The sequence below is a fragment of the Sapajus apella genome, unplaced genomic scaffold, assembly GCF_009761245.1.
Source record: "Sapajus apella isolate SASKATOON/1434 unplaced genomic scaffold, GSC_monkey_1.0 scaffold8, whole genome shotgun sequence".
In the NCBI taxonomy this organism is placed as follows: Eukaryota; Metazoa; Chordata; class Mammalia; order Primates; family Cebidae; genus Sapajus; species Sapajus apella.
The window spans coordinates 34,802,350-34,817,521 of NW_022436948.1; the positions used below are offsets into that span (position 1 = coordinate 34,802,350).

Genomic DNA, 15,172 nt, shown 5'->3' on the forward strand with positions numbered 1-15,172 from the left:
ATAGAAAGCATGAATGTGTCACACACACACACAAAAAAAAATGCCAGCACTATGAAGACAAATAGTATAGGTACGACCAAACCTGAGAGCAGCTGGGCCTAAAATGCTGGGCCTAATATTTTGAAATGAAAAAGAAAACCAATAAAATTTCTTCAGATGTTAAAATTATTTTTATATAATAACTCATTAATTTTAAAATGAACTCATGTCTCAGGATCAAATGGAAAAAGTTGCTGCTCGGCTGAGAACAGTATGTTCATGAGATAGCTTATAGTTGTAGTCACCTGAACAGAAACTTGCAAAAATTACCCACTGTAATTATTATTTCATTATTATTATCACTTCAAACCTCTCAACATGACTATAAATATGACTTCTTAAGTCAATGACACAATTAATTGGCAATCACAAACTAACCGCATTTAGCATAATGATAGAGTAAACCCTGTTTAACATAAATATGCAAATGTCAATGGCATTGTTATTTAGAAAAGCAACAAACAAAAGCCATCATCTGTATATTCTACAATTTATATTTTTTATTTTACATATAAATATAAAATTATAAATTGTAATTTAGAATTACATTCTAATTTGTATATGAAATAAAGCCTATTCTGAATTTTTTAACTCAAAGGAAGATTGCAACAGCGTTTCAAAATAGTAATACATATTTATATATACACCCATATATTCACAGATATTATTATACTATATCCATTTAATTTCTGTAGGCCGAAATGGTGTTTTTAATCTCTTATAAATGCTGATTAAAGAAGTTATTTAAGTAATTTATGAAAATTACCAGATTAATACTAGACATGAGACGTGTTAACGTAAAATAACCTACTGTTAACTCTTGTAAACCCTTTCTTTTATTATATGTAAGTCGTCTTCTTGGGATATGTTAATGGTTAATTTTTAATTTTAAATCTGAAACACTTCTCCTTTATAATCTATAGACAAAGCTTCAAAGGAGTACACAATAAAAACAAAAACCATATCCAGCAAAATATGCAACACTGTTGAACAATTTACAGGGTAAATGCAGGCCCTAATGCAGGCAGCAGGAAGGGTAGAAAATGAACATTTTGTTCTTCTAAACAGTGGTAATGAAGGTGGAGCCCTGATTTTAATGCCTCAATAAAGCATAAAGTTGTTCTACAATTATGTTAGCTATCATAACAAAGAGACTTGAGGCTGGGCACAGTGGCTCACGCCTATAATCCCAGCATTTTGGGAGGCCAAGGTGGGTGGATCACGAGGTCAAGAGATTGAGACCATCCCGGTCAACATGGTGAAACCCAGTCTCCACTAAAAATACAAAAAATTAGCTGGGCATGGTGGCACACACGTGTAGTCGCAACTACTAGGGAGGCTGAGACAGGAGAATTGCTTGAACCCAGGAGGCAGAGGTTGTGGTGAGCCAAGATCGTGCCACTGCACTCCAGCCTGGGTAACAAGAGCAAAACTCCATCTAAAAAAAAAGAGAAAAAAAAGAAACAGACTTGAGTGATCTAGAATAAATACATTAATACATTTTGTTTCTTTTTATAATAGTAATTCATGTCAAAGAAGAATGCTTAGCCAGAATAAGTGTTAGTTTATGCCTTGCAGACATCACTCTATTAATAATGGGTATGGTCTTGAATCAAGTAACTAAATAATGATGTACCTTTAAAGATTTGCTTGATATTTTAGGAGGGGTGAATCAAACTGAAGATGCATAGGCATAGTATAATCATACTTTTATGATAATAAAAAGCATATAAATATAGAAAGGCAGAGGACAAGGACAAGGACAGTTTATAAATGCCTAAAAACAGATTAGGAAGAATACCCATAAAATCTATTAAGAGTGGATGACAGCCTGGACGGCCAGGCCATTAATGATTATAAGAAGGGCTACTTTTCTTTCCATATTTTTAAATTAAGTTCTATTTTTAAATAGACACTATGCATCACACTGCATAACTATAGAAAAAGTAAAACTGGCTCTCTTCAAGTAAAAATAAAGACATTTCGAATATCAGAATAAGTTTTCCTGTGTTGAAACATATGTCAAATGTCCCTTATTTCCTTGAGCAGCGGTTTGTCTAAAGAAATATACATGTGCACATACATATATAAGAAAGCTTAGCTTTTTATTAATGTCAAAAATTTCCAAGAAAAAACTATACCAGAGAAAAATATTGTTTTTAAATCTGTAAGCTCAAGAAATTATGTAAACTGAAAATTTGAAAAGAACAATTTAAACTCAATCAAAATGCCATGCCTCTACTTTCCAAAAGAGGGAGCTATAACTCCACTGCCGCAATCATCAATTTGATACATAAATGATCTATTCAAATACACAACTTATCAAGAAAATAATTTTAAGGGAAAACTCTAAATTATGTGTTTATTTTAGCCGTATGATTTTAATTGCCTAAAAAGCACAGTTAGATCTATGAAAAATATCACAATCTACAATAATAAAATGGAAGCTATTCCAACTCCTTTACAGAGAGCTCAATTGTAGAATAAAAATGTGACAAAAGACTTACAGTATTTAGATTTTGAAAAATAGATTTAGATATGACAGATGTCAGTTCCTAAAATTTGTTCTGATTATTATTTGAAAATTAAAATGTAGTATTATTCTGAACTAGAGACAGAATGCTACCCATTTCTTACAATGATTATTAATTTTCTTGTATTTCCTTGAGCAGTGGTTTGTTGCTCTCCTTGAAGAGGTCCTTCATATCCCTTGTTAGCTGTACTTCTAGGTATTTTATTCCCTTTGTAACAATTGTGAATGGGACTTCATTTATGATTTGGCTCTCTGCTTGTCTACTGTTGGTATAAAGGAATGCTTGTGATTTTCACACATTGATTTTATATCCTGAGACTTTGCTGAAGTTGCTTATCAGCTAAAGTAGTTTTCAGGCTGAGATGATGAGGTTTTGTAAATATAGAAACATGTCATCTGCAAACAGAGACAATTTGATTGCCTTTCTTTCTATTTGAATACCCTCTATTTCTTTCTCTTGCCTGACTGCCCTGGCTAGAACTTCCAACACTATGTTGAATAGGAGTGGTGAGAGAAGGCATCCTTGTCTGGTGCCGATTTTCTAAGGGAATGCTTCCAGCTTTTGCCCATTCAATATGATATTAGCTGTGAGTCTGTCATAAATAGCTCTTACTACTTTGAGGTATGTTTCATCAATGACTATTTTACTGAGAGTTTTTAACAAGAAGGGATGTTGAACTTTATCAAAGGTCTCTTCTGCATCTACTGAGATAACCAAGTGGTTTTTGTCTTTGTTCCTATTTACGTGATGGATTACATTTATTGATTTGCATATATTGAACCAGCCTTGCATCCCAGGTATGAAGCCAGCTTGATCATGATGGATAAGTTTTTGTTGTTGTTGACACGGAATCTCACACTGTTGCCCAGGCTGGAGTGCAATGGTATGATCTTGGCTGACTGCAACCTCCACCTCCCGGGTTCAAGGGATTCTCTTGCCTCAGCCTCCCAAGTAGCTTTTAGTGTTCTTAGTAGAGATGGGTTTCACTATATTGGCGAGGCTTGTCTTGAACTCCTGACCTCGTGATCCGACTGTCCCAGCCTCTCAAAGTGCTGGTATTACAGGCATAAGCTACAACGCCCAGCTAGATAAGCTTTTTTGATGTGCTACTGGATTTGGATTGCCAGTATTTTATTAAAGACTTTCACATCAATGATCATCAGAAAAATCAGTCTACTATAAAGACACTTGCACACATATGTTTATTGCAGCACTATTTATAACAGCAAAGACGTGGAACCAACCCAAATGCCCAACAATGATATACTGGATAAAGAAAATGTGGTCTACATACACCATGGAATACTATGCAGCCATAAAAAGGAATGAGATCACATCCTTTGCAGGGACATAGATGAAGCTGGAAGCCATCATCCTCAGCAAACTAATACAGAACAGAAAACCAAATACCACATGTTCTCACTCATAAGTGGAAGCTGAGTGATGAGAACAGGTGGACACAGGGAGGAGAACATCACATACAAGGGCCTGTTGTGGGGTAGGGGTGAGGGGTGGGAACTTACAGGACGGGTCAATAGGCGCAGCAAACCACCATGGCACAAATATATCTATGTACCAAACCTGCATGTTCTGCACATGTATCCCAGAGCTTAAAGTAAAAATAAAGCTATATTAATCAAAAATATAATAATTGGCTAGGCACCGTAGCTCACTCCTGTAATCCCAGCACTTTGGGAGGCCAAGACAGATAGATCACAAGGTCAGGGGATCTAGACCTGGTCAACATGGGGAAACCCCATCTCTACTAAAATACCAAAAATACAAAAATTAGCTGGGTGTGGTGGCATGCATGCATAATCCCAGCTACTCAGGTGGCTGAGGCAGGAGAATCACTTGAACCTCGGAGGCAGAGATGTCAGCGAGCCGAGATCACGAGACTGAACTCCAGCCTGACAACAGAGTGAAACTCAGTCTTTAAAATAATAATAATTAAGATAACAAGTGTACACTGGTACTGTTCAGGCAGAGCAGAATGTACGATGACCCCGTGGTAATAATACTTACTGTATCAAGTTTTTGTAATAAGTCAATGACAAAATATATCGAAATTAATTATCTGTCAATGGGAAACATTCAGTAAGTGGTCGCTGTTTATGTTGGTATTTTTCATGCCTCCTACTTTGGCTAACAAAGCAAAAAAATTGGTGAGCTCTTTATTCTTATCTTTTAACAGATGATGCTGAGTCTAGTAATGAGGTAATGAGTGTTTAATAATATAAACATGCAGAAGCCTCTTTGAGAAGATAAGGAGATTTATGTCTATTTAGTCATGTTTATTATAGTGATTCTCCACCAAAAGAAGGAAAATCTGTTTTTCAAATTTAAAACATTGAAGCAGCCCATCCTGCCTCTTCCACACACCTGGCTCCTGAGCTTGACAGTGATTTCCAAAGGAAACCACTTCTATTGAGTACACTGTGTCCTAGCCCTTAGGCTTATTGGAGCAGATAAAAGTTTTAAAAACTAATTTATTATATTAATATTTCCTTAAAGGCAGTGACTTTCTGATTCTCTATGTGTATTACCATACCAGGTACACAGAAGATACTCAAAACACATTTGCTGAATTAGTGAAAATATGAAGAAATGGCACTCAGCAGCTAACAATCAACCTTATGATGTGATGGCCTCTAGCATAGCTCTGCAACCAAACCTCCTCCATGATTGGGAACTTTCTGAAGCTTCAACTAGAACATTTGAGGATCGCAGAATCAAGGAGTTCAGGGACTTCACAGCTGCAGTTGGTGCCAAGGAGCTATTTGCTATATAGATTGGTTTCCTTACTAATTGATTGTAATAAGTAAAAACTCAGTAAAGTTAGCGTGCTAATCATATCAAAAAAAAAAAAAAGGAAAAGGCAGAAAAAAGTTCTCTAATACTTTTTAAAAATTAGTACATTTAATTCTTAAAATAAATAAATTAATAAACTTAACATAAAGGTTTAAGAAAAAAAAAAAAAAGACCTAAAGCAGCAATAAAAACAGTAATAGTTGCCTTGCTGCAGTTTCTATAAAATTAGCCCTTAAAAACCATTGAAGAATCAAACTGTTTGATTTAATCCTTCAAAGACTGGGTCCCAAAATGTCTTTAACACTCGATAAATATTTTCTGCCTCTCCACTCTGCCAGGCACTGTTCAAAGAATTGACAGTGTACAGGACTAGGAAAAAAAAAGTAATAAAAACAAAACAAAACAGGAAAGGCCATGCTCTCATGGAACTTATACTGACATGGAAAAGGATTATTTATATTAAATTTTAATCCCTCTTATCATATACTATCAATATTTTTCTCTCTTTTACTATAGATTAAAAAGAAATTTGACTGCCATCTCTTGTTAAATGTCTCCTTACTCCAAACAATATTCTTTTCTGCTTACTATCATTATGTGTGGCAGTATCTTATTGTATTTTATATACGCTTATAATTTCATTATTTGTAAAATATTTTAACAACCTACAAAATAAACATACTGTGCATTTTGATTTAATATATTTAAGTAACTCTGAGTTAATACTGTTAAATAACAAACGTCAATAGAAATAACAATCATAGGATTTATCATGGTAAATGTCTTAGGAAGGGAGACATAAGGGACATGGAAATATCGTATAATTATATGACCATGGAGTAAAATCAAGTAAATGTGAAAAGATTTAGATAGCTTCTCTTATAATCAAATGCCTTAAATCTGTAATCCAGACTTAGAAGCCCATCCCTCAGACATCACTTGATGAGACAACAGCAGCTGACTCTAACTGCATCGTAGACCTTGAATGCAGAACCACAAAGCAGAGGGAGAGTAGAGAACACTCAGCCTGCCTCCAACAGCAAGACCCCTGGGCTAATTCAGGTGGCTTTATCACAGAAGAATACGATAAACAAGACCGCACCACCACCATGTCAGAGGCCAGGAAGAGAAAGCACCAGAAGAAGCAGTCCCCAAAATGCCCAAGCATCCAACACAGCATCCACTCCCACATCAACTTCATCTGACCATTTTACAGATAAAACTCCTCTCTACATTGGCTTCATTTTTCCATTAAACTTTCTGTTTTTCAATCTAAAGTTTTATAATTACTCAAATTCACCTTTAATATGTCATTTCTTATATAAAGTTTCTAAACTTGTGATGATAATACATCTAAGTTTGGTACCTTACCAGTCAACAAGTCTAATGTAACCCTTTTCAACCTAAGACCTTCTCCTAAATTTCCCTCTATACATTTAGACTGTTTCTCCCACAATTATCATGCATCCGTTGTACATTCTAATGGTTTAAATCAAACTTTGCAAACAGGATAAAAAGAAAATAAGTTCAAGGAAAAATAGAAAGGAGCTAAGTACCTTTAATTTGGATCCATGAGGCACGAGTACAGATTTATTCTGCTTTGGTGGGATATACAGCTCCCATTTTCCATAATCCAGTTTTTTATATGGGTATGAAAATGGATTCCAACCATCTAAAAAAAATAAAGAAAATCATTTAACAATAGCATGGTAGGACAAATCGTTAATGAATTTCAAGGAAAACATAATATATTACTTCACTTGCACGAAAAATCAGCTTGTCTAAAATTTTTTTTTCTAAAGTGTTAATCAAAATACTAGTGGTTTAGAAAAGGCAGGACATTCTTAATTTATTTATAAAAAATGCATTTTAAAGTGTGCTTTTGCATTTTAAAATTAAATTAAGATTATAACATTTTCAACTGTGGTTTCAACTCTAATACTTCTGTCAATAAACAGAATGGAAAAGAAAATGATGGATCTTTTCTTAGAGAACACCATCAATAAAGAAAGATATTATGAACAAACAGAAATGTACATGCCATGGTAGGAAAATAATGAAAAACCATTAAAATCATATAATATTTACCAAACTTCATAAGAGTGTGACAGAACTGACGTAATATCTAAAGAAATGCCTTAAGCAAGAAAGGTAGAGGGTTATATAAAGTACAGGAGGTACAGAAAAGGCGGAATGCAGAACCTGGAAGAAAGTAAAACAAACAGGAGCAGACTCACACACACAGAACTTAACCTAGCATAGAGGAGGCATTAACATCCAGCGAGTAAAGCACACACTGTTTAATAAGTGGTGCTGGGACAACTGGTTACCCTTAGGAAAATAAAATGAAATAGATCTCCACCTAATAATATGTCCCCAAAATCATTTGAACATGGATTAATATTTATACATGACAGGCAGAACTATAAAATGCTTAGAAGAAAACACAGAGAAATATATTTACGATATTGGAGTATAAAAAGTTTTTCAAATAAAATATTTTTAAAAACCATAAAACTTTAAAAATGATAATTCTGACCATTAAAACTATAAACTTATCATCATAAATAGATGAATCAGTAGACAGGATGACAAGACAAGCTATAAATTGGAAGAATACATTTGTAATTAATATACCAAAATATATAGAGCAACAAAAATACATGAAGAACATTATAAGTCAATGAGAAAAAGAAAACAAACCAAGAGAAAAATTGTCAAAAAGTATATTCAGGAGAGAACATTGCAATGTTTATTGGAATGGCCAATAGACAAATGTAATGATACTTAAGCTCACTGGTTAATCAGACAATCACAAATTAAAACAACAATAAGATACCATTTCACATTCAGGGGATTGACAAAAATTAAAAGTTTGAAAATATCTAGTCAGCAAACATATGAAACATTGCTAATGAGGGTATTACTGGTAAAAACAACTTGGCATCATATATGATGCAAAGATGAAGATATCTTAATCCCATAGCCCAACAATTCTATTCCTAGGAAATAGCTTAGAGAAATTCTCATAAATGTACACAAGAAGGCATTCAAAATTATTCACTAAAAAATCATTTGCAATAGCCAAAAAAACTGGAGGCTATCAAAATTTAAATCAGCCACAATATGGCTGATTTGCAGTGTAATTAAACAACTGGATGCTATACAGTGGTATAAAACGAATGGATTAGAGTCTCAACATATGCAAATATCCCAAACACAAAAGTTAATCTTAGGTAGCTGGAAAGATGGCCGAATAGGAAAAGCTCCCATCTGTAGCTCCCTGTGAGATCAATGCAGAAGGCAGGTGATTTTTGCATTGCAAACTGAGGTACTCATCTCATTGGGACTGATTCCACAGTGCAGCCCACAGAGGGTGAGTGGAAGCAGGGTGGGGCATCACCTCACCCAGGAAGCGCAAGGGGTCAAGGAACTCCCCCCAGCAGCCAAGGGAAGCCGTGAGGGGCTGTGCCATAAAGAATGGTGCACTCTGATCCAGATACCTCATTTTTTCCATGGTGTTTGCACCACAGACCAGGAGATTCCCTCGGGTGCCTATGCCACCAGGGCCCTGGGTTTCAACTACAAACCTGGGAGGCCGTTTGACTGAGCTTCCTACAGGAGTTTCTTTTGATATCTCAGTGGCACCTGGAACACCCTTGAGACAGAACTGTTCACTTTCCTGGAAAGGGGGCTGAAGCCAGAGAGCCAAGTGGTCTAGTTCAGCAGATCCCACCCCCACAGAGCCCACCAAGTTAAGATCCACTGGCTTGAAATTCTTGCTCCACAGCAGTCTGAAGTTGACCTGGGACACTCAAGCTTGGTAAGGGTATGGGTGTCTGCCATTACTGAAACTTGAGTAGGTGGTTTTCCCCTCACAGCATAAACAAAGTCACCAGGTAGTTGGAATTGGATGGAGCCCACTAAAGCTCTGTAAAGCTGCTGTAGCCGGACTGCCTCTCTAGATTCCTCCTCTCTGGGCAGAGCATCTCTGAAAGAAAGGCAGCAGCCCCAGCCAGGGACTTATAGATGAAACACCCATCTCCCTGGGATAGCTGTGCACACAGCTTCAGCAGGCTTAAACTTTCCTGCCTGCAAGCTCTGAAAAGAGCAGTGGATCTCCCAGCACAGAGCACGAGCTCTGCTAAGGGACAGAATGCCTCCTCAAGTGAGTCCCTGACCCCCGCGTCTCTTGATGGGGAGACACCTCCCAGCAGGGATCAACAGACACCTCATACAGGGAAGTTCTGGCTGGCATCTGGTGGGTGCCCCTCTGTGACAAAGCTTTGAGAGGAAATAACAGGTAGTCAACTTTGCTGTTCTGTAGCCTCTGCTGGTGATACCCAGGCAAATAGGGTCTGGATTGGACCTCCAGCAAACTTTAGCAGACCTGCAGCAGAGAGGCCTGACCATTAGAAGGAAAAATAACACCCAGAAAGGAATAGCATCAACATCAACAAAAAGGATATCCACATCAAAACCCCATTAGAAGGTCACCACAACGAAGACCAAAGGTAGATAAATCCACGAAGACGAGGAAAAACCAGCACAAAAAGGGTGAAAACTCCAAAAACCAGAACACCTCTTCTCCAAAGGATCACAACTCCTAGCCAGCAAGGGAACAAAACTGGACAGATAATGAGTTTGACAAACTGACAGAAGTAGCCTTCAGAATGTGGGTAATAACAAATTCCTCTGAGCTAAAGGAGCATGTTCTAACCCAAGACAAGGAAGCTAAGAACCTTGGGAAATGTTAGACAAATTGCTAACTAGAATAAGCAGTTTAGAGAAGAACATAAATGACCTGATGGAGCTAAAAAACATAGCATGAGAACTTTGTGAAGCATACACAAATATAAATAGTCGAATCAATCAAGCGGACCAAAGGATATCAGAGACTGAAGATCAACTTAATGAAATAAAGTGTAAATGAAAGACTAGAGAAAAAAACATGAAAAGGAACAAACAAAACTTCCAAGAAATATGTGACTACGTGAAAAGACCAAACCTGTGTTTTGCTGATGTACCTGAAGGTGACAGGGAGAATGGAACCAAGATGGAAAACACTCTTCAGGATATTTTCCAGGAGAATTTCCCCAACCTAGCAAGAGAGGCCAACATTCAAATTCAGTAAATACAGAAAACATCACAAAGATACTCCTCAAGAAGAACAACACCAAGACACAAAATCATTAGATTCATCAAGGTTGAAATGAAGGAAAAAATGTTAAGGGCAGTGAAAGAGAAAGGTCGGGTTAACCACAAAGGAAAGCCCATCAAACTAACAGCAGATCTCTCTGTAGAAACCCTATGAGCCAGAAGAGAATGAGGCCAATATTCAACATTCTTAAAGAAAAAAATTTCATATGCAGCCAAACCAAACTTCATAAGTGGAAGAAACTTCATAAGTGTAAAATCCTTTACAGACAAGCAAATGCTGAGAGATTTTGTTACATCCGGCCTGTCTTATTAGAGCTCACAAAGAAAGCACTAAATATGGAAAGGAAAAGCCAGTACTAGCCACTGTGAAAACATACCAAATTGTGAAGACTAACAATACTATGAAGAAACTGCATCAAATAATGGGAAAAATAACCAGCTAGAATCATAATGACAGGATCAATTTCATACACAATAATATTAACCTTAAATAAGCTAAATGCCCCATTTAAAAGACACAGACTAGAAAATTGGACAGAGTCAAGACTCATGGGTGTGCTGTATTCAGGAGACCCATCTCACATGCAAAGACACACACAGGCTCAAAATAAAGGGATGGAGGAATATTTACCAAGCAAATGGAAAGCAAAAACAGCAGGAGTTGTAATTCTACTCTCTGATAAAACAGACTTTAAACCAACAAAAATCAAAACATACAAAGGAAAGCATTACATAATGGTAAAGGGATCAATGCAGCAAGAAGAGCTAACTATCCTAAATATATATGAACCCAAAACAGGAGCACTCAGATTTATAAAGCGAGTTCTTAGAGAACTACAAAGAGACTTAGATTCCCACACAATAATAGTGGAGACTTTAACAACCCACTGTCAAGGTTAGAGCAACAAGACAGAAAATTAACAAGGACATAAAACTCCAAAAGCACGTGCTGATTATTTGTAATTATACATTGTGATTTTTTTTTCTCTGCATCTTCCAGAGTTTCATTTTAAATATATCCCTACTCTTCATACGAACTCAGGTGTTGGCTTTCACTGTAGTTACTCTTTTCTTGCCAAACACAAATCTTTAAAGCAAGACTTAGAAAATCTTCACATATGTCCCCCCACCCAAAAACACCCAGTACATTAGCCTTCATAAGCTATGTAGAGCAGACTAAAGATTTTGTATGGGAGAGAAAGAAAAAGGTTTGCAAGCATATATGTATGAAACCACTTAAGACCTATCCATTAGTCATTTTTCTCTCTAAATAAATCCCTCTTCAGCTACCACACTATCAGTTTTTCAATCTCCTTTGACTCTTTCTCCAATCATTGCTAAGCCCAAATTCTCCTCCCTCTCATTCCTTTATTAGTGTGTTTTTGTTCCATTTAAAACACAGGCAGCAACCAAAATACCCACTTCTACCATACTGTATCATACAAAGAAATGTTTCCAATAAAACCAGTTCCTCTCTGAGTTTCTCAAAATATCTAATAAAAACATCTTTACTCCACAGAATACACATATCTCAATGTCCAGAAACAAAATAATCAGAAAAATCATTGGATTTGGATCTGTGCTTATAAACATAACATTAAACACTTAGCTAAGAAAGAAGGAAAAATCATTAAGGTGTATCCAGGAATGATTGCAGGAACCAATCATGGAAGCACAGAATTAAAAATAAAAACATAAAATTAAATATCAAATTATTGTTGTAAAAATACTGAAAATTGATTTTCAGTAAAATCTGATTTAGAAAAACACAGAAGGCAAAGTAATATAAATTGATAGAAACATTTTTCAGAAATGCATGTCTTGTGAAATACATCATGTGACTTTACTATGGAATATAATTGAAAATAAGGTAATAATATTGATAATAATAAATAGTACCAAGCCATATCAGAGACTATCTATAGAATATATTTATAAAAAATTAGGTTACTTGAACTTTTTAAATTTAATTCCATATATCTTATGCTGAGTACACAAGATAGAATTAATTTAATTATGTAATGCAAAGAATTTGCATTGCTATGCATTGCTATGCAGACCTGAGGATGGAAACAAACATGACTCTTCACCATGTGTAACAATCATTTGCTTCTCTACCAAGCACAGAACTTCATATGGAACTAGAAAGGTCTAGGTCAGTGGTTCTCAAACTATAGCTCACGTGAGAATCACATGGATTTGTTAAAATACAGATTGCTGGGCCCCAATCCCAGAGTTTTTTATTCAGATCTCTGGTGAGGCCCAATAATTTGCATTCGTAAAAAGGTTATAGGTGATGTAGATGCCAATGGCCTAGGGACTACACCTGCCCTGGTTAAATTGGTGTGTTTGCATATTCTCTACTTACCATTTTGTGAGTAATTTTCTAGATGAAGTTAAACTAAAAGGCTATCAAATAATAAATCAACAGGCCAAGGAAATTCTGAAATCAAAAATGCCATAAATAATCCTTTGGGGCAAGTATTGCTCACATGAAATACTGGATTTAAAATTTAGTATTGACTGGGGTTGTAAAGCCCAGGAAAGATAACCAGTGAGAATCAAATTAAACGCACGATCTCAGAGATCAAGGAAAAATGTATTCTTGTGAGGGAACAGAAAAGACAATCCAAACATGAAAAGACAATATAAATTAAAACCATTACTGAATACACCATTATTAGAGAATATTTTCTATAATATTCACACAAAAACATTGCTTGGTTAAAAAGTATAAGCAACTGAAACAAATGAAGAAAAATGTAAAGGTTTATTTTTCCCATAGAAAAGTGATATTAAACCTTTTAAATGCTAGCAATATTAACTCATATTCCTGTCTACTCTTCATTATCTACCATAACCTAGGTATTGCTAAGTTCAAGCTTAGGCACCACACAAACAACGTGTGCTTATTATTTCAGTTTTGGCAACATTTTAAGAACATGTTTCCTACTTGCAAAAATTATTTTATTACAACATTTGCTGTAAATGTGATGTTTATCAAGGAAAGAAAACCTGACATGTTTCTTTTTTAATAATAAAATGTTAAAATTTATTAAAAATGTACACAAATAAAGACCATATAGGCACTATTTACAATTGAGAGAAATATAAACAAATATAAAGACCTTTAGGATGATCCACTTTCACTTAATGAATAGTAAATATATTTTCTGTTTCTTATGATTTTCTTAATAACATTTTCTTTTCTATAGCTTATTTAGTTGTAAGAACAAAGTATATAATACATATAACATACAAAATACATGCTAATCAACTGTATGTTACTGGTAAGGCTTCTCATCAACAGGAGGCTATTAGTAGTTAAGTTTTTGGGGAGTCAAAATTTAAACCCAGATTTTTTAGTATGTGGGGAGTAGGCACACCCAGCCCCCAGAGTGTCCACAGATCACTTATATAGTCTTGGAGCAACATTTAGGAACATCCAAGAATGGAGAAAGGATTCTGATACTCATATGCTTATCTAGTTTCTCTTGATAGAAACTTTTGGAGTGGCATATTAATGTTTTTGTTTAGATTGTGACAAAGTGGCATTACTGGAGTCAAGCATATTTTAACTTGCAGTCTTAAGTCTGGAATAAAGATAGATTTCAATCATAAAGTAAAATATTTCTAGGAATCACTTGGCAATTAATATGTACTAATTACTCTTTTAAAATAGGAAATATAATGTATATAAATATAGTATTTGAATATCTCTTACTAAAGAAGGCCTTATAGAGTTAATTTACAATAATTAAACTTTTTTGGCCTTCTGTATTTTTTCTTTCTTTCTATTATACTTAACTTCTGGGCTATATGTGCAGAATCAGCAGGTTTCTTACATAGGTATACATGTGACATGAAGGAAAATCTGACATATTTCCAACGCAAACATTTTAATAGTATTTTATTATTAACAGACTTAAATTCATCATATCTGATAATGCAAATGATTCTATTTGTCCATAGACTCAAAACAAACAGACAAAATTTAAATTGAGATATGGAAAAGAAACAAAGTTGATGCACAGTTTAATATGAACTGCAAACACACATTCGGCAAAGGTGATCAAACATTAACTAAGGTCACTGCATCAAGCACACAAATGCTATGTTTATCTCATACCCAACAACCTTTCCTTTTCTAATGTACTAATCCCCACATAAAATTCTCAAATGTCAGCCTCCTTCAAATATTCCCAAACTCTCTGATTCACAGTGGAGTACTACTCCTCATCAGCACTTAGCCACTTCATTTCTGTAGCATTTTTGAGTTTAATACAAACTTTCCTTATACATGGCTGAAATGGTTCCAATTTAGTACGTAGGGCCTTCCATTTTTCAGGAATATTACAATGTGCTAAAGAGCTTGGTTTACACTTGGGCCCTGCCACACCCAGGCAAGCAGTGAGGCAAGATGCTGGGCAAATTCAACAAGTGAGGCTAACATAAAAAGGCAAATATAAAGTCAGTACTAGCCCACATGGCAGATATCAGTTCCATCCCATCTGAAAAGATATCCCTAGGTCAAAACAGTTGTTACATATTTGGAATATCACCACTTTGGAGCAAAGAAACATCCTTCTTCACCATATGACGTCATTTAATTACTTTCTATCATGCAG

The 15,172-nt window shown here is 35.4% G+C and overlaps 1 protein-coding gene across 2 annotated transcripts in view; it reads right to left on the minus strand.

Annotated features, from left to right (window-relative positions):
• The window catches only part of GBE1 (1,4-alpha-glucan branching enzyme 1), a 266,870-nt gene that overhangs the window by 173,683 nt on the left and 78,015 nt on the right, over positions 1-15,172 (minus strand). For both annotated transcript variants that reach the window (XM_032277180.1, XM_032277182.1), the window contains one exon: positions 6,941-7,056. In XM_032277180.1, coding sequence (XP_032133071.1) covers positions 6,941-7,056 — 116 coding nt within the window. The remainder of the gene's footprint in view (positions 1-6,940; positions 7,057-15,172) is intronic.